Source organism: Raphanus sativus, chromosome 7 (assembly GCF_000801105.2).
Source record: "Raphanus sativus cultivar WK10039 chromosome 7, ASM80110v3, whole genome shotgun sequence".
NCBI lineage: Eukaryota > Viridiplantae > Streptophyta > Magnoliopsida > Brassicales > Brassicaceae > Raphanus > Raphanus sativus.
The window spans coordinates 19,815,173-19,839,750 of record NC_079517.1 but is presented as its reverse complement, the minus strand read 5'-3'; the positions used below and the strand labels follow the sequence as shown (position 1 = coordinate 19,839,750).

Sequence of the window (24,578 nt, the reverse complement as noted above, 5' to 3'; positions counted from 1 at the left end):
AGATCAGGTTTAAGGTTTAGGATAGGTTAGGGAAAGATAACGCGGGCTGAATCCCGTAATAACTTGTTGAATGAACTTTGATTTGTATTGATGATTTTGATAAAGAGTGATTACAAAGAGTGATCCTTTATGATTACAAAGATAATAAGAATGTGATGTGAATGAGAATGTTTTCAGAGTATCGAGTGAAATATGGATCGAATATATCTTCTTTCTTGACTTGCTTTCTCTTTAAATAGCCTCAGGTCCCGTCGGTTGCTACCAACAGGTTCCCGAGATCCTCTCCGTGATTTGAGGGATTTGTAACAGCTTCCCTTTGACCGGGTCCTGCGCCTATTTACTTGTCCACGAGCTACCTCTTTGACCGGGTCCTGCGCCTGTTTACTTGTCAACGAGCTGCCTCTTTTCCTTGACCTCTCTGATGAACATCTCCAGCTCACAGCCTCCGGATCTGACTTAGCTGTTTTTGAAGATTGAATTCATGATGGGCCTTTCACGGCCTGTTATCATTTCTTATTGTCTATCACTAGCTAGGGGGTCATATTTGGGCCCAACAGACGGGTGATGTATGGATGAGGGGGGTATAAGTGGACGGTTTATGTGTGGATTAGTGACGTGGGGAGAAGCGATGTGTGGACGGGTGATATTGAGACATTGCCTTCGATCTCATATATTGTCACAGTGTGATTGCGTGAGTTTTAACCGAAGCAAGAGATTGGAGTTGGAGAAAGACCTCGACTCTGACTTTGAAGGGTGGATATTATAAGTCACCAGAAAGATCAAAGCTTTCAAGTTCCTACCAATGACAATCTCTCTCAATCCAACGATCCTGACCACCACCTATGCTTCTTCTTGCTATCTATCATTTAAAAAAGAAAATAAAGTTATATTATTTTAAAAATATATCATTATAGTAAAGTAAGGAGACAAACAATGATTCTAATGGTAGTTCAATGTGTGTGGCATGTTCAATGTTCAATGTGTTACCAAGTGTAATTGGAAACTCATAAAAATCTGTGGGTGTAAAAATTTTTTTCACTTTACGAAGTATGAAGCAAATTGAGATTTCCTTTGTTTTAAGTATAGTAGAAGGTTCATGGATATATGTCCTTTGTAGGTATTGGTAAACACAATCGTACTACACATAAATTTAAATGTTGTAATTTGAAGAAATGCAAGTGTTTCATGTGAAAACTACCAGTTTCTTACATACACATGGAAAATTTATTGGTTGGTTCAATACTATTTCTACATACTCCAAAATTAAAGGCTTCTAGATTAGCATGTCCCAGTAGAAATTATAATAGTTGAGCACTATTTGCCATTAGCTGTACACTTTCAGACTTAAAATAAAGTACTAGCAAGTTTTGCATTTTTTTGGCCCGAAGCAGCCATGACCATCATCTTCTTGAGTATTAAAATCACAAATTTAATTAATCTCATCACACAATGGCTGTAATCCCCTTAATGCTTCGAAATACATCTCTGCGCGGTCAAATATTCATATGTTAGTATCATTAGCATTTACTTACGTGCGCCGGATATGAACCAGCTGGAAGCATTCTCTCAAGATATTCTTGAGGAAAAGTTTGCCAGTCGCTGCCGTCTCACCAATGGATTAATAAAATTTCATGCAAGGAACTTCGCATCTTCTCTGAGAACTATTGGAAAACCTTTACTAGCGATCTGGAACTGAGTTCTGATGACGAGATATTTGGAGTACAACAACCCAGAATTCTACTACATCAAATGAAAATCCACATGTCATTGAGCATGACTGAAAAAGGAAAGAAAATCCTTGAAAACCTCAAGTGGACTGAAAACATAGTCACTGGCTGAAAGACATATAAAATGAAGGTGTATCTGGAATAACTGGAGGCAATGAAACCTGCAGGCCCGTGCCTCTTATAAGGCAGCTAAAACATTAGCTTTAGGCCACACTTAGTAAAAAAAAATTATTCCACATCTTATATTTTATATACATTTTTTCATTTTATTTGGTTTGATAACAAACCACAAATACACATTAACACGTTATATTCTTCTTTATTTCTTTACTTCATATATTTATTTTTAATTTTATCTTGTTTATTTCTATATTTCGTATGAAATTTTTAAATCTTACAAGTTGATTAATAGTAACTACTTATAAAGTGCTTTTGAATTAACTTTTAAAATAACAAATGGTTGTTAGGGGGGAGGTATTTATGAAAATATTTATCACTAATATATTTTTAATGAATGGTAATCTTGACTACCAAAATATTATAAACAAATTTGCTAAAAGAAAAACTAGAAGATCTGTTTTCAACAAATAAAAATTTATTGTTATGTTAAAAAAAATCATTTTCCAAAATTTAACATTATTTTAATTAGTTTTTTTATTTTATTAGGGTCAAATTTTTAAAAATGCTTTAGGCCACAAAAATGTTAGGGACGGCACTGGAAACCTGCAAACTTTAGCCACGCAGCTTTAAAAAATCATTTGAAACTCAGCCTCCTAAACTTACACCCCACAACGAGACACTTATTTGATCATTCAAGCCTAATTCAAAATATCGCAAAACCAAATCCCACTTACAACTAACATAAACTAAATAAAACGCAATTCAAGACCGTATAAACACACAAATTACATATCCCCGTACTGTTATCTATTTCTGGAGACTACAAAATCTTTTATTACCACACCCCGGGCCATGCCACTAGTCACAAAGTATACAAAGATTTACTTTTAATGGTAGCTTAATTTATCATCTCAGAAGGAGAATTTTTTTTTCTTTGCAAGGTCATTAGAGTTAATATGAGATTTGCAATATCCTTAATGGCCATGTTATATAATTGTTTTTAACATTTTAGTGAGTTATGCTAATATTTTTACTTAGAATTCAATAGTGTTTACATGCCATTTGATTTTGGTCAAATCTTAAAGTTTGTTTTTCTCTAGCGAAGGCATAAATGATAAATGTGTAAAATTGCTGATTAATTTGAACATGGTAAATAAACGGCTAAAAGGACATTTATACCACCTTTAATCAATGACTAGCCAAAGAAGAAGTTTGACTCTTTTCTTCATAATGGTGCATAAACAAAGATATGAATGCTCGTTCAAAGCAACACATAAATGATCACAAATTTCTAAGAGACATACTTAATTAACAATAGATCGCTTAATCTGCCTCATGCATCCGTATATTTGTGTATAACTAGGGGAATGGTGCGATAATAGTAATCACGCAGATAGTGAAATGGAGGTTCAGGAAACTAAAACGTTAAAACAATATAGCAACAAGCAGAAAATACTTCTGGTTGGAGAAGGAGACTTTTCATTTTCTTTGTCTCTAGGCAGAGCCTTTGGTTCCGCCTCCAACATCACTGCGTCTTCCCTTGATAATGGAGGTACTAAAAACAATATTCATCTTATATCTTTTGTTACATTCATAATAGAACTTGCGTTACTAATGAGTATTATAAATGGTGTAGTTGATGTTAATCGCAAGTACAGATATGGAAAGCAGAACGTGGAAGAGTTGGAGCGACTTGGATGCACTGTTATCCACAGTGTTAATGTCCACTCCATGAGCTCAGATAATCGCTTAGCTCGATACAACCGAATTGTCTTTAATTTTCCTCATTCAGGTCTTGGTTTCGGTTCTGAGCATGAGAGCTTCTACATCATGTATATATTGCAACACCCACACTTTTTATCTCTTGTGGTTGTTATACTTATGTAGAATTAACATTAAACTTTGGTACATGTGTACAATATTCACAGGCAACACCAAACGTTAGTAAGAGGATTTTTCGAGAGTGCGAGAAAGATGTTGAAAGATGAGGATGGAGAAATTCATCTGACTCATAAGACAACAAACCCATTTAGTGAGTGGAAAATAGAGTCTCTTGCTCAAGAAAAAGGTTTGCGTCTAATCAGGTTGATGGTATTCGACCAAATGGCGTTTCCTGGTTACTCTAACAAGAAAGGAAGTGGAAGTAACTGTGACTCTAACTTTCCGATCCGGAGTGCAGTTACTTTCATGTTCAAGAAATAGATATTTGCTTTATGTCAAAGAACAACATAATATGTATCTTTTAATTCAGTACTCTAATAATAATGATGGATTTGTTTCTAATCGCCAAAACTAACTCATACAATAAACGTATCAGCCACATGCGCTTACAACGAACCATTTACAATCTTAAAACATGGAACAACAACTAAGAGCATCTAAAAAAAAAAAATCTATAATTTCAACTATAAAGTTTTTTACTTTTTAAATAAAAACTTCAGAAGCTTCAAATTCAAATTTATAAAGTAGAACTTCATATTGGAAGTTTCACTATTCAAAACTTAAAATTTGATGTTTTATTTTTTATTTGCATTTTAGTTTTTAAAATTAATTACACATATTTTTTTATCTTTTTAATTCTTAAATTTTTTATATCTCAAAAATGTTTCAGATTTGTTTTTTTTTTTTGTCAGCTACCCATCTTCATTAGATCAAGTGGTGGTTAGACGAGCCGATTCTCCGAGGAGCACCTCCGTCTGACCGGGTCTGATCTATATGGGAAAATATATAACCTCTCTTTCTTGCTTCTTTTGCTAAAGCGTCCGTCCGTCCATTCCGATCTCGTGGAATATGAGACACTCTCACATCCTCGAAATCCTCCTGGAGGCTTCGAAATAACTCGATCTCTGTCCCAAATGCAGGCCAGTCTTCTGGGTTTGTGATCATGTCCACTAGATCCGTGCAGTCTGTTTCGAACCTCAAAGTGTTCATCCTCATGTCTCTCATGCATGAGGATGCCCAGAGTAATCCTTCCATCTCAGCATGAATGGCTGAGAGGTTTCTGTTACATGTCCGTAGTCCAAAGACTTCAAAGCCCATATGGTCTTTTAGACTCCACCCTAGGCCACTGACGCTGCCATTATCGATCCATGAAGCATCGATTTGGCAGGTAGGGATTTGGGGTATCCAAGGGGGCACAATTAAGTTTCAGATTTGTTTTTAAAAATTCAAGTTTTTATAAAATTAAATAAATAATTTAAAATAAATTTTATATTATTTTAAAATTATAATTAGACAACAAGAATATTACAAAAGAAAATTAATATAAAAAATTTTAGAATGGAACATGAAGATATAACTATTACACAGATTTAAATATTACAATACTAAAATTCTAGTAAATTTGCTTTGGAACCTCTAAAATCTTCAAAATACTGTCCAAAAGTTTTTTGTGTAACCGAAGATGAAGCATTACGAAAATAATTTTATGAAATAATGTGCTATTTTACTTGTATTTTAATAATTTAACTATGTATTACTGTTAATAATTTTTATATTCTAGTGTAAGATTTAATTATTTTAAATTGGGGTAATATTTTTATAAATGTGCTAGTTATTTATAGAAGTTCTATGGATTTATATTAATTATAATAAATACAAGGACCATAGAATAAAATTCAAATATTTTTGAAATTAAGTTTGGAATTTTGCTTTTAGAGAATAACACCTTGAAACTTTAAATTTAAAGTTTTGCAAACTTTGAAATAGAAATTTTTTTTAGAGATACTCTAACTAGAGAAGTTTACAAATGGTGCAACTGAATGCTGTCTCCTTAAATCACATAAATTCATTCGCCAAAACTAACAATCTACATCACACTCCAATCCAAGATTGTGTGAATGAGGAGGTAAACAACTTAAAAACTATAATGACTAGAGGTATGAAATAATTGCAAAAGGTATGAGATAGCAATACAAAACATCCAAAGTTATCAAAGAAAAGTTTAGCCGGTTACAAAAAGGGTTATCGATGTGGGAAGTACTTAATAATTGCAAAAGGTTAACCATTTGTAACAACCATCTGTTAAAATACGGACGTGATCAAAATCTTCGACCCTCCTCTATAAAATGAAGACAGTTTATTTTCTACAGATGTGGGATGTACTTAATAAGCAGCTTCAGACGCCCAGTACGTCGCCGTTTCTATGCTCAATGCACTAACAACAACCCATACGTTAATAGAAAATCCTTTAGAAAAAAAAACAACCCATACGTCACCGTTTGGTTGATTTGATTTTCAATCTACTAAAGGCTTGACTGGTTCAAATACAACGGTTGCGGTTGCGGGTGTGAAGTTTGCGGTCACGGGAGTTTGCGGTTTCAAACGTTATGTAGTGTTTTGTATGACTGACATAACGTTTGAAAATTGTTGCGTTTGCAAAATATTTATGACTGGTTGATTATGAGATATTGCAATGGTTTAATAATAAATTATCAATATAAATATATTATAAAAATATAAAACACATATCATTGTGAAAAAATATAATAATTACTAATATAATATGATTAATAATAATATTATCTTTAGTTATTTAATTTTTTAATTCGTTGAAAATTATAATCTTAATATTTTTTTCTGAAGAGTTATGTTTAAAATTTTAAAAGAATATTTTTTTCGTTTTATATATGTGTATATTACTTTTTAAAAAATTCTAATCAATAGCTAGTTTAAAGTTTTTATAAAATTTTGAATTTAAATTAATATATAAAATGTATATATTTTTTATTTATGATATTTCTATTTCAAATTTTTAAAATATTTAGTAAAAATAATCTTTTTATCCATCTGCAACCGCAAACGTTAGCTGAAACCAGCTTTTGATTCTAAAAAATTTGAAACAATTTGTAGTTGTTTGTATGATTATTTGTAGTTTTTGCGGGTGATACCGAGAAACTAGTCAATCTCTAGATAAAGTCATTTGGCCAAACTGAACACTACAAAACAGAATCTCACTTCCAAGAACCAAATGACGACGTGGGATGTACGTTAGAGATGACGACCATGACATAGAGAAACAAACAAAAAGTCGATAAGTGGATCCTACTTTTCCAGTATGAGTCCAATATGACTCAAAGTCAATTACACTAATCGAATCATGGGCTCGTCTCTTTCAACGTTTTTTGTCTCTTTCAACTTTGAAGCTCGATAAATTACGAAAACAAAAATTCAAGTTGATATAGAACTGAAGCTCTAAATAGTAAATTATTTGAAATATCAAATTATCAAGCAAGGTATCCAAACTTTCTCTTTGCTTTTTTTCTTCTTTTGGCAAATCTTTAATTGTTTTTTTTTTGTTAATTTCTTTTTTTGCTAAATAGTAAATATCATTAATTACGAAAATAAAACGTTTGGGTTTAAAAGATGCTAAAAACAAAGTGTAAGATCTCTATGCTTGATTACACGGCAAAAAAATTTAAAAAACATGTAATCAAATAACAATCGAACTTGAAACCGTTCTGCCTTGGGCGAATAGGAAAACGAGCGTCGATATAAACTTGAAGAGATGAGCGAAAGGTCGAAAACAAGAAAAGCGGGTGGAGAAAACCCGAAACCAGGAGATCGAGGGACACGACGCCAGCAGGAAGTTGTTTCAACCGTGTGCCTGACCCAATATCTTCCTCTGAGACCCAGAAACAGGCCCGTTCAAGGACCGCCCTCTAAGTCCGGGCTGGGCAAGAACTAAGCTCCAATTCTGGCACAAACAGGACAACACGAACCACAAGCGCTTAATAGCGCTCAACAAACTCAACCGCACTCGTCCTCTAAGCCGGTTAAGGAAAGGGGCAGCATCACCACCTCCTGGGTCTTACTCCCTCCTCCAGCCGCAAGGTGTGAACCCTGACTCCAAGAGATCGAAGAAACGCCACTGCCATACTCATTTAAGCCTAAGAATCAAACCCAATCTCACAAGCAACGCCAAACAACATCAAAAGGAGAAGAGGAGCTAACTAGAGCATCAACTCAATAGCAAAGTGCCTGATCTCGACCCATAATGAGAAACAACTCAACAAACGAGGTCTGAGGTCCCGAGACCTCTATCTCAAGCAAAGCATATCCAGGTTACCTTTGAGTCGAATTTGGCACAAAGCGACGTTAGGAACCAAACCGTCGGGTTGACAAACCTGTCAGAAGAGGATGCACGTTCACCGGCGGAGAAAAGCTTTGGCGTGTTGGCCCAGTCGCTAGAGAGCCAAGGCACGAACCATTCACAAATCGAAAACGGATTGGAGACAGAGCACCAGAATCGCTTGCGACGGCGCCAGGAAACATAAACATCTCACCAACAGAACCACGACAGAGAGGAATTGGACTTGTCGGGAGCCGAGTGCCGGAGAGGCAGACGGAGGCGGAGCTTGAAGACGATAGAAGATAGGGTTTCGTAGAGAGAATTTTGGGGGCGCGTTAAGTAGACGTGCCTTTCCTGTTCTCTCCTTTTTCTTTTTTTTTTTGGTTAGTTATATGGTACAAACTCTTCTAATGTAAAATATTAAAAAAAACAATTATAGATACTTTATTGGGTTTAAAAGGAGAGTGAGATAGATTAACCTGTCGAGCCGACGTTGGTTTAGCAATAGGCAGTCACTTTCTTAAGCCTTCAACGTCAAGCTCGTAAATTTCCATGAACGTCTTTGAGCATCAGTGAAGAAAAAAATGATAAACCCCATTATTTATCTGTCTTCCTTCATAATCAGAGAATAATAAAAAGGAACTAAAATTACAATTTTTATACGAGAAAAAAGCTTAAACATAGATGCTTATATTCTTTTTTTTTAGATGCTTATATACTTCAGCAATATTTGATCAGACCTAAAATCTAGAAACAAACAGAGTAAGAACAAAAACATTTTGCTTCGCTGACCCTTTTTTTATTTGGCGGAACAAAAGATGAAAAACCGTAGGAAACGCGGTGGTAGTGACGTCGTTGTTTCATGGAGAAGATTTTTCCGGTTTGTTGCTCTGTTTGTCTCCTCCTTCGTAGTCTTCTCGGCTTTGTTCATCTTCTTAGGTAATCAATTACTCTGGTTAAGCTCTATAACGCCCGCTAATAATCACTAAACTGACTATAATTTGGATAAACCAGGGAAATTCCGGCCTGTGGTTCGGCCTTCGATTAAGGCGGTTCTTGGTGGCTCTGTACCGGCGGTTAAGGTGGCCCCGGTTCATGAAGCGGTTAAGTTTCCAGACCAAACACTTATTTTCATTAAGTATCAATCGTCTTCTCGGTTATTAACAAAAGATGACCTCTTTTGCGTTTTCTCCAACGCAAACGATTCGTCTAAAGTGTATAAAGAGTTACCATCCGCGGTGGAAATCAACGATTCCGGCCATCAGATTGTACGGTGTTCCACCGTGCCACGTCACCATACTGTATCACTCGCCGTTACGAGATGGACGGCTGATAATCGTCTCCTGGTGGGACCCACATACCGGTGGGATAGGCTGGTTTACGACGCCGTGATCGACCACGATAACACCACGGTGGCGTTTGTCAAGGGTTTAAATCTACGCCCAGGAAAAGTTGCTGACGTGTCAAGATACGAGTGCGTGTACGGTTGGGATTTAGCGAAGCCCAAGCTTTTGCTTAGGTCACAAGTTATCTCTGCGGCCCAAGATCGTACGGTGCAAAACGCCAGTAACAGTGTTAAAGGGCCCACGAGTGGCCCAATCTCCTCCGGTTAAAGTCTCTGTGAGAATCAAAGGAAGTGGGATGCTACCTTCCGTTGCCCACCCAATCAACCGTCCGGTTCGGTTCAAAGACTTGACCTATGGTGAAAGAAAACAATTCGAGACATGTGTTTGCACCATGACGCGAAACGCAGCCAACGTTTTGAGAGAATGGGTGATGTACCATGCTGGAATCGGCGTTACACGATGGTTCATCTACGACAATAATAGCGATGATGACATTGTTTCCGAGATCAAAAATCTAAAAAATAGCGGTTACAACATTTCTAGACACTTTTGGCCGTGGATCAAAACTCAAGAAGCTGGATTTGCTAACTGCGCGATTCGATCCAAACGCGATTGTGACTGGGTCGCGTTTATTGACGTCGACGAGTTTTTTTACATCCCGTCTGGTCAAACCTTAACCCAAGTCATTACAAATTACACAAGACCTTCATCATCGTCTAGCAAGATTGGTGAAATACGAACGTCATGTCACAGTTTCGGACCTTCTGGTCTTAAAGATCCACCTCGTCGTGGAGTCATGGCATCTTACACGTGTCGTATGTCGCAACCGGAGAGACACAAGAGCATAATTAGACCAGAAACGCTAAACACGACGCTTATAAACGTTGTGCACCATTTTCAACTAAAAGAAGGGTTCACGTTTGTTGACGTTGAAAAAGATACGATGATAATCAACCATTATAAATATCAGGTATGGGATATTTTTAAGGAGAAGTTCAAAAGAAGAGTGGCAACATATGTAGCGGATTGGCAGGACAAAGAGAATGTCGGGTCGAAAGATCGAACACCCGGGTTAGGGACACGACCTGTTGAACCGTCTGATTGGGCTGAGAGGTTTTGCGAAGTGAGAGATAATGGGCTTAAGGATTGGGTGTTGGAATATTTCATGGACAGTAAAGCACAGCGTTTAGTATGGGAGAGAAGGAATATAGTGGAGGTGGAAGGTGAGGGGTTTGTATAAAAGAATTGGTCGGAAGAGTAAAAAGCAATTAAAACCCCAATACTTGTTGTATACTTTTCTTTTGTTTACGAAAATGTAGATTTTTTTTTTTTTTTTTTGACAACAATGAATTACTCTAACGTGATTCCACCGATTCGGAAAGCCAGACCGGAGGTATCGAATCGACATATAACATAGCTGATGGTGAACTCCTTGCCCCATGAGCAAGCTTGTCCGCCATTGTATTTTGCGCCCTTGGAATATGTCGGATCTTGAAATTAGGGAAGAAAGTCTTACTTCGGCGAAATTCCTCCATGTGCGTAGTAAATGCTGGCCATTCTTCGGGTGAGGACACCATCGTCACCAATTGAGAACAATCCGTAGCAAAAACCACATCTGAGAACTGTAGGGTCTTCATGCACTCCATTGCCCAAATCAGCGCTTCACATTCTGCATGTAAAGGAGATAGGCTACGTCGGAGATTCATTGCCCCCATCATCTTGTCCTCTGAATCTATCTGTCGGCAGTACCACCCTTGTCCAGTAAACACATCTTGTTCCTTCCAAGATCCATCGACAAAGCATACCCTGGTTGATCCCAAAGTTTGCCAATCGGTGAGTGACTGAACATTTCCATTAGGAGCCGATACCAATAATTGTGCCTCCGTCCATAGTGTTTCCTCTTGATCCGCTGGGGATTCCCATTCCTATTTGTATAGATCTTATCATTCCTGTTCTTCCAAATATACCACAGAATCCAAGGAAAATAGTTTGAATTCACCTCTTTCGGTAGCCTCCAAAATAAGTAATCCAAACTTGTAAAAATTGATGTTGAGGGAAAAACTCCCGGGGGAGACGGGATCCTTGATAAAGCCCATGTTTGTAAGGCTGGTGGGCACTAAAAGAGTACATGGTGCACTGTTTCTTCCTCAGCTCCACAAATGTTGCATCGAAGATCACATTCAATACCACGTGTCTTTAAATTTTTGAACACTGGTAATGTTCCAGATAATACTTGCCAAATAAAATGCCGCAATTTTGGCGAGCAATTTAGTTTCCAGGAGAAAGCCAGTAAAGGTTTTATATTTGGTCCGAAAGGTTTAGTCCTAGGCTCCCTATCCGGGTATATGGTTTCTGTTCGAAATCCTGATTTCACCGAATATTTCCCCGATTCTGTAAACGCCCAGCCATATGTATCTGGCCGTTGATTTCGGCTAAGTGCCATACCTCTGATGATTTTAACATCGTCCGGATGTATGTATGCATTGAGCAGGTTTTCATTCCAAGACCTGTCAATTGGATTGATGAAATCCGCCACCGTTAAAGATGGATTTAAAAATTGAACAAGATTTTTTTGTTGTGCTGATCTCGGGCGAGGAGCAGGAATCCAGGGGTCATTCCAGACGGAAATCGATTGCCCGGTTCCAACTCTTTTGATTAGCCCTTTTTTAACCAGAGATCTAGCTGAACAGATACTTCTCCACCCATAAGATGAAGAATAAGATCTGTGTTCATCCAATGGATGGGTGTTTCGGAAATACCGTCCTTTAAACACCTTTGAGAATAAACAATCTGGCTTATCTATTAGTCGCCATAATTGTTTTGCCAATAAAGCCGTATTTACATCTTGAAGATCTCTGAAACTCATACCACCCTCATCTTTATGTGTACACATTTTGTCCCATGAGAACCAATGTATACCTTTTTTGTTACCGCTTCCCCCCCACCAGAAGTGCGCTGTTGTGCTCGTTAGTTTTTTTGTAACCCCTTTGGGGAGTCTGAAGCAGGACATAACATGTGTTTGCATCGCCGAAGACACTGATTTAATCAAAACCTCTTTACCGCCTCTTGTAAGGAACCGAACAGTCCAGCTATTAACCTTCTTATTGACATTTTCATTTAAAAATCCAAATATCTGAATTTTTGCCCCGCCAAGACTCTCGGGGATTCCCAGATAATTTCCCATACCACCTAAAGTGGAGATTCCTAATAAGTCATGGATAACTACTCTGGTCTCTTCTGTAACCTTATGACCAAACTGGATTGATGATTTCAGAAAATTAATTTGTTGACCTGATGCCCTCTCATATTCTTTTAGGAGTTTAAGAATTACTCCACACTCCTGCGATGTCGCCTTACAAAAGAATAAACTATCGTCCGCAAAAAGTAGATGCGAAATTGCTGGGCTAGCCCTGGCTACCTTTAAACCCGTTAACCGCTTTTCCCTCTCTTCCTTTTTAATGTTCGCAATCAGAGCTTCAGTACATAAAATAAATAAATACGGTGATAAAGGATCCCCTTGGCGTAATCCTCGTTCTGGGATTATATGCCCCTTAGGTTGTCCATTAAGTAAAACCTTGTAACTGACCGATGAAATACACTGCATCATCAGCGTGACCCATCCCGCCGAGAATCCCATTTTCAATAGAATCCGCTGGAGGAAACTCCACTCCACTCGATCATATGCCTTACTCATATCCGTCTTGATTCCTAGAAATTTCCCCTGGCATGATTTATTAGTTCGTAACCCATGGAACATTTCCTGCGCAATGAGAATATTATCCGATATCAACCTCCCAGAAACAAAAGCCGATTGTGTTTCCGAAATCAGATTGGGTAGTATTACTTTGAGTCGCTGACATAACACCTTCGAGATAATCTTATATCCGACGTTACACAAGCTGATAGGTCTAAGTTCAGTCATTCTGTTAGGTCTCGCCGTCTTTGGAATGAGACAAATATTTGTCAAATTCAATCGATCATCAAATACCCCAGTTCTCAAAAACTCATTTACCATATGAACCATATCACCCTTAATTACTGACCAGGATTGTTGATAGAACAATGCTGTCATTCCATCTGGTCCCGGAGCCTTCTCCGGGTGCATCATAAACAGTGCTGCCTTTACTTCTTCTTCGGTAGCCCTAGCTAGCAATCTATTATTCTGAGCTTCTGTAACCGAAGTCGGTACCTCCTCCAGAAAACTCTCAATCCCTGATGGAGAAGAGGTGCGAAATAATTCATTAAAGTATGTAACAGCCACTCTCTCTACATCCTCCTCCGAATTAACCCACGTGCCATCCTCTTTGTGTAACCCAGTTATCCGATTTTGGATTCTCCGTTGTTTTGTCAATGCATGGTAGAATTCTGTGTTTCTATCCCCGCAAGTGCGCCATTTAACTCTACTTTTTTGCTCCCAGTATTCCTCTTCGTCTCTATAGGCTTCTTTTAGCTTTCTAGAGACCTCCAATACCTCTTCATTCGTATTAGTAAAGTCGTTTTGGATATCCTCAAGTGCTTTTTGTAAAGTATTTATCTTTTCTGTCCCATATGGAGGGTTGTTTTTCCGCCATACTGATATCTCATGTCTACACCAGTGTACCCTATCCACAATTCCAGCCTTATCATTTACACGTTTAGATTGCCAGCCCCTAGAAATTGATTCCATTAGCCCCTCTTCACCTATCCACCTCTTGTCAAAGCGGAAGGAACCTCTGAGTTTAATCACTCTATCCTCAACCGTCGCCACAATCGGTCTATGATCCGATCCAAACATGCCCAAATATTCGACGTGTGAATATGGAAACATATTGTGCCAGTCGTTGTTGCCAAGGGCTCGATCCAACCGACACTTCACATTATGTCCTTTTCTCCTCCCACTTCATGATAAGGTATTCCCAAGGCTAGGAAATTCCATTAAACCACAGTTATCGATCATATTATTAAAACCTAGAAAAGTATCTGCATGCCGTAGCGTTCCGCCTTCCTTCTCATGATTACCTCTAATCTCATTTAGATCTCCAATAATAAACCATGGATCGGTTCTCGATATACCAATCCTCGTTAATCTTTCCCATACTGGTTCCCGTAAGTTTTGATTTGGTTCCCCATAAACAAACGATAAAAAGATCCGTTTTCCTTTATGTTCCGTTTCCACATCAATGATCCGGTTAGTTGATGATATAATAGTCACTTTATAACTAGAGTCATAGTATAGTGCCAAACCACCACTTCTCCCTATAGGGTCAACTGTGTGAAGGTGACTAAATCCAAAATGAAACTGAAATGATTGAACAAAATCAAAATTTTGTTTTGTTTCCGACAAGAACATAAACCTTGGTTTGTGTTTATAATATATTTCCCGCAAATAACTAATAGTCCACTTACTCCCAAGACCTTGACAATTCCAACTTAAAATCTTCATCTAAATACCAAATTATTAATGGACTGGTCCTCTCTTACCCGAGAAAGCCTAAACGACCACCACTCCCAAATTATAATCACCATAGGTCCTAGAAAATTATAAATATTTTTACCCCAAAATAGCCGACTTAGAGTAAAGAGGGCAATATAATCAAATGTGAACAGTTCAGTGCTCATCTTAGTAAAAGGGCACGTCCCTGAAGCGAGAGAGACGTCACTTCTCCTATAATCTGGAGATACCATTTTCCAAATAATTAAAGAGAGAATATCTTGGTCCCATGTTACATGTATCAGGACACGCCACCATATCATCCAACCAGTTGAGTACCAGAAACAATTTATGGTAATTTTTATGGCACCCTTGCCTTCTCTGTTGTTGCTATTCCTCCGGGAACACACAAACTCCAGTCTTCCCCGCCTCTTCTTCTCTAACAATAGCCACCACCACGACCTCTTCTCGTGTCCAATTCTCTCCAGTTCTCCCATAATATTTCCTTCAGTGACAAGTGCCAAAGCATTAACCCCTTCAGACCAATGTCTCCTATCAACTCCCATAATCCTTAATTGAGAAATTCCACTAAACTCTTGCGACAGATATATAAGGCCATACCAAGACCTCATCTCATGTCCAATTATTTCCCTTTCTCCCATTAAATGTCCATCAGTAACAAGTGCCAGAGCATGAACATCTTCAAACCAATACCTCCTTCCAAATTCCATAATCCATAAATATAAATTCCTAGATCTAAATACAGCTGTCCACATACAAATATGCTGCATTAAGATCCCACAATGAAACCAAGAAACCACAGTATTATTAAACCGAGAGCTGTTAACTAACAGCAAAGAAACATACAAGAAACCATTGGACATCCCAACTTTGCCTACAACAATGATGGAACCAGAAACAGAAAAAATAGGCCAATGGAAACCAAAAACAAAGCAACCGGATTTCATAACTGAATCCCACATTATTAAAACAGAAAAAACAGGTTCACCGAAGCATCTTACTCAGATGTCTTTGGTTTCATGGTGGCCTTCTTTGATGCCCCCGCTCCCTTGTCACCGATCTTCCCCCCTGTCTTTGCCACGTTCTTCTTGCGAGGGGATACCAAACCCTGAACCAGACGCATCTTTGTCGAGCCTCCAATCGCAAGTGGTCCTGGCCGTCCTCCTTTCTTCTTTGGTGCCTTCTCTCGGTTCTCATCGTTGTTGTCACGCTCCTCCTCCCCCATCTCGTCGACACCAGATTCATGTTCCTGAGCATCCACTATATCCCCTACTGCTTCCTTGTCTTGGACCATCGTTTCTTCCTCCTCCATAAAGTCAGTGATCTCACCTTGTTCCCACTCCTTATACTCATCCTCCACCACATCAACAAGCAGGTCAGAGTCCGAGAGACTAGCTCCCTCCACCATCAAGTTCGCGTCATCCAGGGGGTTTGATTCATACGTCTCTTTCTCCTCATTGTCTTGCACCAACATCCCTGCTGGCACCCGTTGAGCTTGAACATTTGCCATCTCCTTCTGTTCCTTGCTTAAAACCTCTACCGCTGCCGCCTCCTTCTCCACTCCATTCTCAGACTCCTCGTTGAAGAGAAGTGCTTTGCAAGCTTTAGGAGTTTCACCATTCTTCTTCACACCACTAGTTTGAGCAGCTACCTGAGAAGAAGAGCGACTCCCACCTTTAAAGGCATCCATCATCAATTTCTGGTGACCATCCTCTCCATTGCGTGGGTACTGAGGCACATATCTCCCAGCCTGGTTACCATAGTATCTCCCTCGGAACGAAGATCCATCTCCATTACCTCTTGGCAGCCTTTCTTTATAGGCCTGATAGTTTCCTGCTTGCTGGTAGGGCCCCGGTCTCTCCCTAGCAATGCCCTTGCCCTTATTACCACTCCTCGATGGAGCTTTGTGTTGAGCGTCTCTGCTTGAACCCTCGTAACCACTACCATTTGTGACAGCCCCTTTATAGCTTGATGCTTGTTGCCCATTCTCCGTTTTGCCTTGTATCTCTTTGTCCCCACTCTTCACCTCTTCCTGCAGCTTAGGACACCTTGACTGATCATGTGTCATGCAGAAACATTCCTTACAGAACCCAAATAACTTTTCATATCGTAGTGATACCATGATCTCCACTCCTTCCTCAAACTCGATTGCCATAGAGAATACCAAAGGCTTGAAGCCATCCAGTTCAACTCGAACTCGTCCTTCTCGCATATCCACCTCCCCTTGAACCTTACCGATAGCCTCTCCAACACTCCTGAAAGTTTGTGCAGCCCTAAACTGAAGAGGGATATCCATAACTCGCACCCAGAAGTTGATTCTTGATGGATAATTAACTTCCAGCACCGGTTTCCACCTCACCAACGACACCATCCAATAGTCAAAATGGAAGGGCTCCATCTTAAGAACCTCAGTAATATCTTCCTCCTCCTGGAAGACAAATTGGAAACGCCCTAAGCCCAGATCCGTGCCCACCACACGCTCCTCAACTTGCCAAATCCTAGGCAGCATGAAGAGAAGAACTTTCATGTCTTGTTTCTGAGGGTTCATGCACCTCCCAATGAGAGTCTTGTCATAAGACGCAATCAGTTCCGAGTTATCAAACCGGGGCACTGTAATCTTCAAACATGGCTTGTTAGCCTCAACCGTTTTCCCACCAGATTTAGTAATCCATTGACCTTGAGTCATTGTTAACCTCAAACACCGAAAGCAAAGAAAGATAGACCTTGTTAGAATATTGAGATAACAAAGCAAAGAAAAGATTGTTGATGACAAACATTGACAAACGTTTCCACTTATATATACTAGCTTGCAGAGCCCATGAAATTTATTAGGCATATCAATATGAAGATCTTGAGTAATCTCGTATCTTCTAATGGAATAAAAGAAAAGCAACCAAATCCCCAATATCTTCCTAATCAAGATATAAAATATTTGAAGAATAATCCTATCAAGGAGCCCATTAGTTATTACACTACCCCACCTTCCAAACTTACTCCTGCCAAGCAAATACCGAATGGAAACCGCGATCAAATTGATTTGATACTCATCACAAATGTTGAGAAAAAACCTCAGATAATATACTCTAATTAAATCCCAAACATAAGATAGATAATTCCTTAGGCACCCTATGTTCTCACTACTCCAAAGAGTAAAGAAATCAAACCGCAATCGGTGATAAATAGATTCGAGTTTCCATAAGGGGGTTACCGAGGATCTCCCTAACTTGAAGCTCTCCTTTGATCTTTTGATTGCCCGTGTATCCATCCCCGAATCTGTATGGTTATACCGAATCCACCCTCCTCGAATCGGACCTTTCCCCAGAAACCCCCGATCTCGTCTTACCCTAGGGATCGCATCGATCCAAATCCAATCTCTTCCCAAATTAACCATAACTTCTTGAATCATTGAATAACCCCAAACCACCTCCCTTCCGAAACCATCATCCCTTTCACCACCCAGATCTCTTCGATTCATTACCTCCTTGTCGCAGTCGCCATTCTCGTCGCCAATCGCCAGCCGTTACTTATTTCTTTAAAAAATATATCGAAAATGTAGATTTTTAAAAGCCCAATACTTGTTGTATACGTTTCTTTTGTTTACGAAAATGTAGATGCGTCCGCTATGTAATTAATTGCTTCCCGGTAAAAGAAAGAAACAAATGTACACTTTTATTTAATAAAAATTAAATAATACGCAAGACCAAACATCAAAAGGTTCACTTTTCATTCTTTGAATTGGGTTTTGAGGCTTTTCATGTTAAAGAGAAAAGATTAACTCAAAACAGTCGTCACACGGAGTCGAGAGAAAAAAGAGAGAAAAGAGAACGCCGCCGTGAGAAGCTTGTCCGGCCGACGGAGTGGGCTCCTTTAGCCACCGTCGGTCCGGTTTCCCCTCTTTGTTTATTATCTAGATCCTTTCTTTGCATTTCGATTTTAAATTCAGGTTTAATCTTTTGTGTCCGTCGTCGCATCTTTCTATGGGTGGACGGTCGGCTTTGGTCCGCCGCTGTGGCTCCTTTCCGTCAAAGGGAATAGTCGGCTTTGTTTGGAGAAAGTGGAGGAAGCTTGGTTATGTTCCTCGGTGTAGATGAATTTGTGGTTCGCAACGGCGCGGGATGAGAGCTCGGGTGTAGCTTGATGTCGTTCTAGCGAGTTGAAGGTTGGTGACCGGTGAAGCTTTCCGGCGAGTAGACGAAGGTTCTCGAGTCACATGTCTAGGGTTTCAAGCGGTTCAAAGGCGGAGGAGGTCTCAAGGTTCGATGAACACTCCGCCGTGAAGACAGATCGGTGGAGAACGGTGATGGATTCGTTAGGAGGCTGGTTGGTCTCTAAGCTCCGACGAACGAGGTCTCTTGGTTGTGGCCCCGGCGGTGTAGCGTCGGAGGCGTTTCGAGTCGAGTTGCGGTGGTGGTGGCTGAGTTGATGCGGTGACGACGCGTGCAGCGGGAAAGGTGCAGATCCTTCCACGTGTCGAGTCTGCGCCTCACCAGATTTCCCACTTCTCAAGGTGTCGGTGGTGGTCTTGGGCTGTGGCCCATTAACCTTTGTTTTTTATGCCCGTTGTATCGTTTGGGCTTTAGTTGTTTCTGTATGTGTGTTGGGCTTCGGCCCGGTATCGGATGAGCTTTGGGCCTTTAATATATATTCAATTTGGGAAAAAAAAAAATAATACGCAAGACATATATATTTTCTAACTGGAACTTTCGAATTTTCATATTTATCAAAAGAGAAACATAATAGTGATGATATAATTACTGATTAACAAAAAAAAATTGATTAACCAATGACAAACTAAATTATTGATTACCAATTTACTATTATGATAATATGAATATATATATATATATATATATATATATATATATATATATATATATATATATATTGTGTTTTTTATGCTTTCATTACACCAATCATCACCATTATCATCAAGTCAGCTGCGTTTTGCTTCCCACATGGCTAACTAGGCTTATTCTTTTTTTTTATCTCAACATCAACTTTCTATTCTTTTTTGCTAAATTGTAAATATCATAGAAATGAAGAAGAAGTTACAAAGTAAATCTACAAACTTATTCCATCCTAGCAAAAAAAGAAGTAAAAAACAAGATGGAATACAAAGCAACCAATAGGAACAGATTAACTCATCCACATTGTCAAAGATGATGAAAATCTTTCCTTTTTCTCCTAGCTGATATAATAACCCTCATCTCTTTATCAATCCCACAAAATACAGTTCTCGCCGGAAGAGATGTGTGGTTATGTACCAAGTTATTCCTCTGTCTCCAGAGATGAAAAACCACTGTCTGGACTGCCAACTTCCTTAGAAGCGTTAGCCTTTTCGAGCTTGACGATCTGATCCAAGATAGGAGTTCAGCCCAGGTAGTGAACATCGTAGAAGGTGACACGCATCTGAGCAAAACCTCCTTCCATACATCGATGGTGAACTCACAAGACAGAAGCAAGTGATCTCTAGTTTCCTCGTGCTTGGAACATAGCGGACACAGTGGCGACAGAGGGAGACCCCACGCCGCTAGTCTCGACCTTGTGGGAAGCCTGTCATAGTTGGCTATCCACATGGTGAATTGGTGCTTCGGAATACCTCCCTTGAACCAGACCACATCCACCCAATCTTTAATCTCCTCCCTAGGTCTCAGCACCTCCCACGTAGTAGAGGACCTGAAAATAGAAAAGGAGGAGTCAGCAGCAACCCATTCATATTTATCAAGCACATCAATAGATAAAGGAAGTTCTATAGTAGTGAGATAAGAGTGTAAGTCTACTTCCTTTTGGGATCTTGGGTGAGGTAGAGACCAGACAGTGTTAGATATAGCGTCGGCCACCACTGCGTTGTCTTGAATTCTCAAAGCTCGAGGGCCTGAAGAACCAATATATTTAATAAGCTGGCCTAATGGAGTCCATACATCGTACCAGAAACTCGCCTCGTGGCCATTTCCCAGTTTTGTTTTGCAAAATTGTAGAGCTAGAGGTCTGAGCTCAAGTAGTTTCCTCCAGGCCCAAGAATCAGACGTCGAAGCTTCGATTGACTAGAAGGATTTATCAGAGAGATGAATGCTCAAGTGCCAGTTAACCCATAGAGATGGAGACTTGGACAGCAGCAACCATATAAACTTTAAGCACATCACTTGATTCCAAACAGAGTAATTCCGGAGACCGAGCCCACCCTCAGCCTTAGGGAGGCAAACTGTGCTCCACGCTACCTTGGCTATAGCTTTCTTGTCGATATCACCAGCCCATAAAAATCTGATGCACAGCGATTCAATATGCCTGATGCAACCTTTCGGAAGAATAAACGCAGAAACCCAGAAAGAGATTGTCCCAAAAATAACTGTTCTCAGAAGCTCAAGCCTCCCTGCGAATGACAGGAGCTTGACGGACCAGGATTGAAAAGTAGTGGTGATCTTCATCATCAGAAGGGGCATATTCAGAGATTTTAAGCTTGCGACTCATGAGAGGTAAACCGATATATCGAATAGGGAGCTTACCAGAGATGAATCCGTAGTTAGCAATAACCATGGATTCATGTTGGTCAACCCCCGCTGTGAAGATCTCTGTTTTAGAACTATTAATTTGCAGGCCCGACCAAGAGGCGAAATCGTCAAGACACTCTGCAATCCCGTGCAAGCTGTTACTATAGCCATCAAAGAAAATCATAACATCATCTGCGAACATTAGATGCGAGATCTTAAGCTCCTCAGTCCTCGGGTGGTAGCCAATACTTCCGGAGTCATAGCGAGAAAGTAAAAGTCGTGACAGACACTCCATCGCCAAGACAAATAGGTAGGGCGATAACGGATCCCCTTGCCTAAGACCCTTAGTACTTTTGAAGAAACCACCAGAAACCCCATTGACTGAAACCGAGAAGGAAGCCGTAGATAAACATTGAGAGATCAGGCTTATAAACTTCTCAGGTATAGCGAGTGCACGAAGGGCAGAGAGAATAAAATCCCAGCGCACACAATCAAACGCTTTTTGTAAGTCCACTTTGAGCATCCCTCTGGGGGATATTCCTTGGGTGTTGTACCCATTTACCAAGTCAGTCGCCAAGAGGACATTCTCCGCTAGTAGACGACCCGGTAAGAATGCTGATTCAGCTTTGGATACTATCAGAGGGAGGATCTCTTTGAGCCTAGTAGCCAAGAGCTTGGATATGACCTTGTAGACTGTATTAAGGCAAGAGATAGGACGAAAATCTGTAGTGAGGGATGCATTAGACTTCTTTGGTATCAGTACCAGATTGGCGGAGTTCCACTGCTTCAGTAGCTGACCAGATTTAAAGAATTCCAGAATCGCTTCGGTTACCTCAGGACCAGTAATAGGCCATGCCGTCGTAAAGAATTCCGCCGAATAGCCATCCGGACCCCCTGTTTTGTTCTTCGGTAGAGAGAAGAACGCATTCTTAATTTCCTCAGCAGAAAACTCCTTGTTGAAGTTTGCAGCCTGGGCAGTGGAGCAACTGAAGTCAAATAATATATCCAGATCGCTCTGAATGAACATCTGTGGGTGAACCGGACTTCCTAAGAGGTCAGAGAAGTAGTCAAAACAGAGCTTTTGGATACCAGCCTGTGAATCAACCCGCTCACCACCACCTGAGATCAGAAAATGGATGTGGTTCATGGCCTGTCTCGATGCTGCATATCTATGGAACAGTCTAGTGCTACCATCACCACACGAGACCCAGTTTATACGAGATCGCTGGTAAAAGAATGAAGCTTCGGCTGTAGATAATTCTTCCCAATCCTGAAGAGCCTGAAGTTCCAGAGAAGCATTAGTAGTAGAGGGTGTAGAGAGCATAGCAGTTTGCGCGAGAAGAAGCTTGTCGTGAGCCTGAGCCGTCTTCTTTTCAATCCCCGAGTAGTTTGTCTTACTGAAATCACGGATGACATTCTTTAGAAGCTTGAGTTTCCTTGTAACTCTGTACATCGCTGAACCAGTTATGTTGCAAGAGAACCAGTGTACACAGATGGTGGGAAGAAATTCCTGATTTTGCAAAAGAAAATTATAGAATCTGAATGGCTTCCTTACTCTAAGCCTATCGGGTTCCAAGGTGATTGTAATGACAGCATGATCGGAGAAGTCCGGGTTGCCCACAAACGCCACTGATGAGGGGAACGTCAAATACCACTCGTCATTCACCAAGCTTCTATCAAATTTCTTGGCCAGAGGAGAACTCTTACGTTTATTCCACCAGGTAAATGTGGTTCCTCTGAAATTTAAATCATCTAAGTTAGCACTCAACAAACATTGATTAAAATCCCTTATCCTCTTATCCATGTTGAGCGTAGGAACCAACGAGTGTTCAGCAGGGTCTCTGATCTGGTTAAAGTCACCTAGAATAAGCCACGGTTTAGAATCCATTCCATGAATAGAAGCAAAATCAGAAATCTCAGCCCAAAGAAGCGAGCGCTCTGCAGGCACATTTGAAGCATAAACCACCGAAACAAAGAATTTAGTCTGAGCAGTACACGGCCAGGTAACCTCTACGGAGATCATCTGAAGAGATTTAGAAATAACAGTAACCGAAATAGAGGGATGAGAAACGATCCAAATTTTTCCAAGAGGAGAGTAACCATAGTTGTCTTCTACAGACCACCCCGAGAAGAGCTGTGACACAAACTTATTCATCTTGAGCTGCTTCACATGAGTCTCAATGATGCCACCAAAAAGAGGAGAAGTATTCTTCTTCCATTTATTTAATCCGCTGCGGTGCTTAAAATTATTTAGCCCGCGTACATTCCAGCAAAAAATGTCTGTCGACATAAAAGTTCAGTTGAGTTTGGGGCCCCTGCCCCGGTTTCCTTTCTGACCTGAGAACATTTTATTTGAAAATCGCTTCTTGTTCAGGATCACCTCAAATCCCTCATCGTGGTCGCTCAGTTCACCTTCTTCCATCTCTGAGTCGGAAGTTTCAACATCTGAGGAGTTAGGCTGGATGTCTGAATGAGAAGATTTAGAATTTCCGGAGACACTACGAGGCCTCTCAACCTGGAGATAGGGAGCAGTTCCACTGGATTCTCCTTTGTCAGTATTGAGACCCTGACCAAGAGAGGAGTCTTTAGCCATTACAGTGTGAGTAGAGTGCGTTCCTACAGGCTCCTCCTTCTGAGCAGAGGGCTCGACGGTGACATGTGTCTCCGGCTGCAACTCTGGCTGATTCACTGTCTGATTAACAGGCTGCCAGACCTGCTTATCTCTAGATTTTCCTCTTCTAGTCTTTTTCTTTGCAGGGTCCTGCTTCTGATTTTGAGGGCAGGAAGCTGAGGAGTGACCTGGAGAATTACATTTAGCGCAGGTTTTAATTGCAGCAGGGCAGCGCTTTGAGACGTGACCAATTTCTTTGCAGACCTCGCAAACAGGGGGCATCCAAGGGCTCGACACAAGGACCCTACTGATCTCTCCGGAATCAAACTGTACATTCACTGCTTCAGGTAATGGCTTCCTTGGATCAATAATCGTGAAGACCTTGGCGACCTCCAGATTAGTTTTATTTGCCGTCGAGGGGTGAAGATACTTGGGGTGTCCGACCAGTCCCGCAATATGCTCTAAACCGTCCTCATTGAAGAATTGCAGTGGTACCTTGCGAAGCTCAAGCCATATTGGTGCGGAGGTAAGCTCTGGCTTAGAAGGAACCACACCCGGCTCCCACTTATCCACAAACATAGTTTGACCTTCTATTTGCCAGAAACGCTGTTGGATCACTCTGTTGCGAGTTGCGGCATTCGGAATTTTAACCCATCCATTTTTTAGAAACCGCAATATCTCTGTAATGCTTACTCCAAATGCCATTCACAATGTTATGCAAGGTTCCTTGAGACGGGGGATCGGAGTAGAATTGACCCAATACAAAAGGTTCCCAAGATTTTCTG

General features: G+C 40.2%; 3 protein-coding genes and 1 pseudogene across 3 annotated transcripts; 2 read left to right on the top strand and 2 right to left on the bottom strand.

Annotated features, from left to right (window-relative positions):
* Positions 1-3,248: 3,248 nt before the first annotated feature.
* Positions 3,249-4,049, top strand: LOC108830591 (uncharacterized protein At4g26485-like). Its single transcript, XM_018604191.1, has 3 exons — positions 3,249-3,399; positions 3,484-3,645; positions 3,793-4,049. Exons 1-3 carry the CDS (start codon positions 3,249-3,251, stop codon positions 4,047-4,049), a joined length of 570 nt encoding a protein of 189 aa, XP_018459693.1.
* A 4,360-nt stretch (positions 4,050-8,409) lies between these two features.
* Positions 8,410-10,518, top strand: LOC108817263 (glycosyltransferase family 92 protein RCOM_0530710-like; annotated as a pseudogene).
* A 5,173-nt stretch (positions 10,519-15,691) lies between these two features.
* On the bottom strand, positions 15,692-17,380 carry LOC108830589 (uncharacterized). The gene has a single exon (XM_056991417.1). It carries the CDS (start codon positions 17,378-17,380, stop codon positions 15,692-15,694), a length of 1,689 nt encoding a protein of 562 aa, XP_056847397.1.
* A 6,098-nt stretch (positions 17,381-23,478) lies between these two features.
* LOC108830588 (uncharacterized) lies at positions 23,479-24,372 on the bottom strand. The gene has a single exon (XM_018604189.1). The coding sequence runs from the start codon at positions 24,370-24,372 to the stop codon at positions 23,479-23,481; it is 894 nt and encodes a 297-aa protein (XP_018459691.1).
* Between the last annotated feature and the right edge of the window lie 206 nt (positions 24,373-24,578).

Excerpts from the sequence above, each read along its gene's own strand:
- LOC108830591 (XM_018604191.1), top strand. The coding sequence starts at position 3,249 with ATGGAGGTTCAGGAAACTAAAACGTTAAAACAATATAGCAACAAGCAG. Across the intron at positions 3,400-3,483 it reads GTCTTCCCTTGATAATGGAG|TTGATGTTAATCGCAAGTAC; the intron begins GTACTAAAAACA and ends TAAATGGTGTAG. Across the intron at positions 3,646-3,792 it reads TTTTCCTCATTCAGGTCTTG|TAAGAGGATTTTTCGAGAGT; the intron begins GTTTCGGTTCTG and ends ACCAAACGTTAG.
- LOC108830589 (XM_056991417.1), bottom strand. The coding sequence starts at position 17,380 with ATGACTCAAGGTCAATGGATTACTAAATCTGGTGGGAAAACGGTTGAG.
- LOC108830588 (XM_018604189.1), bottom strand. The coding sequence starts at position 24,372 with ATGTTTGTGGATAAGTGGGAGCCGGGTGTGGTTCCTTCTAAGCCAGAG.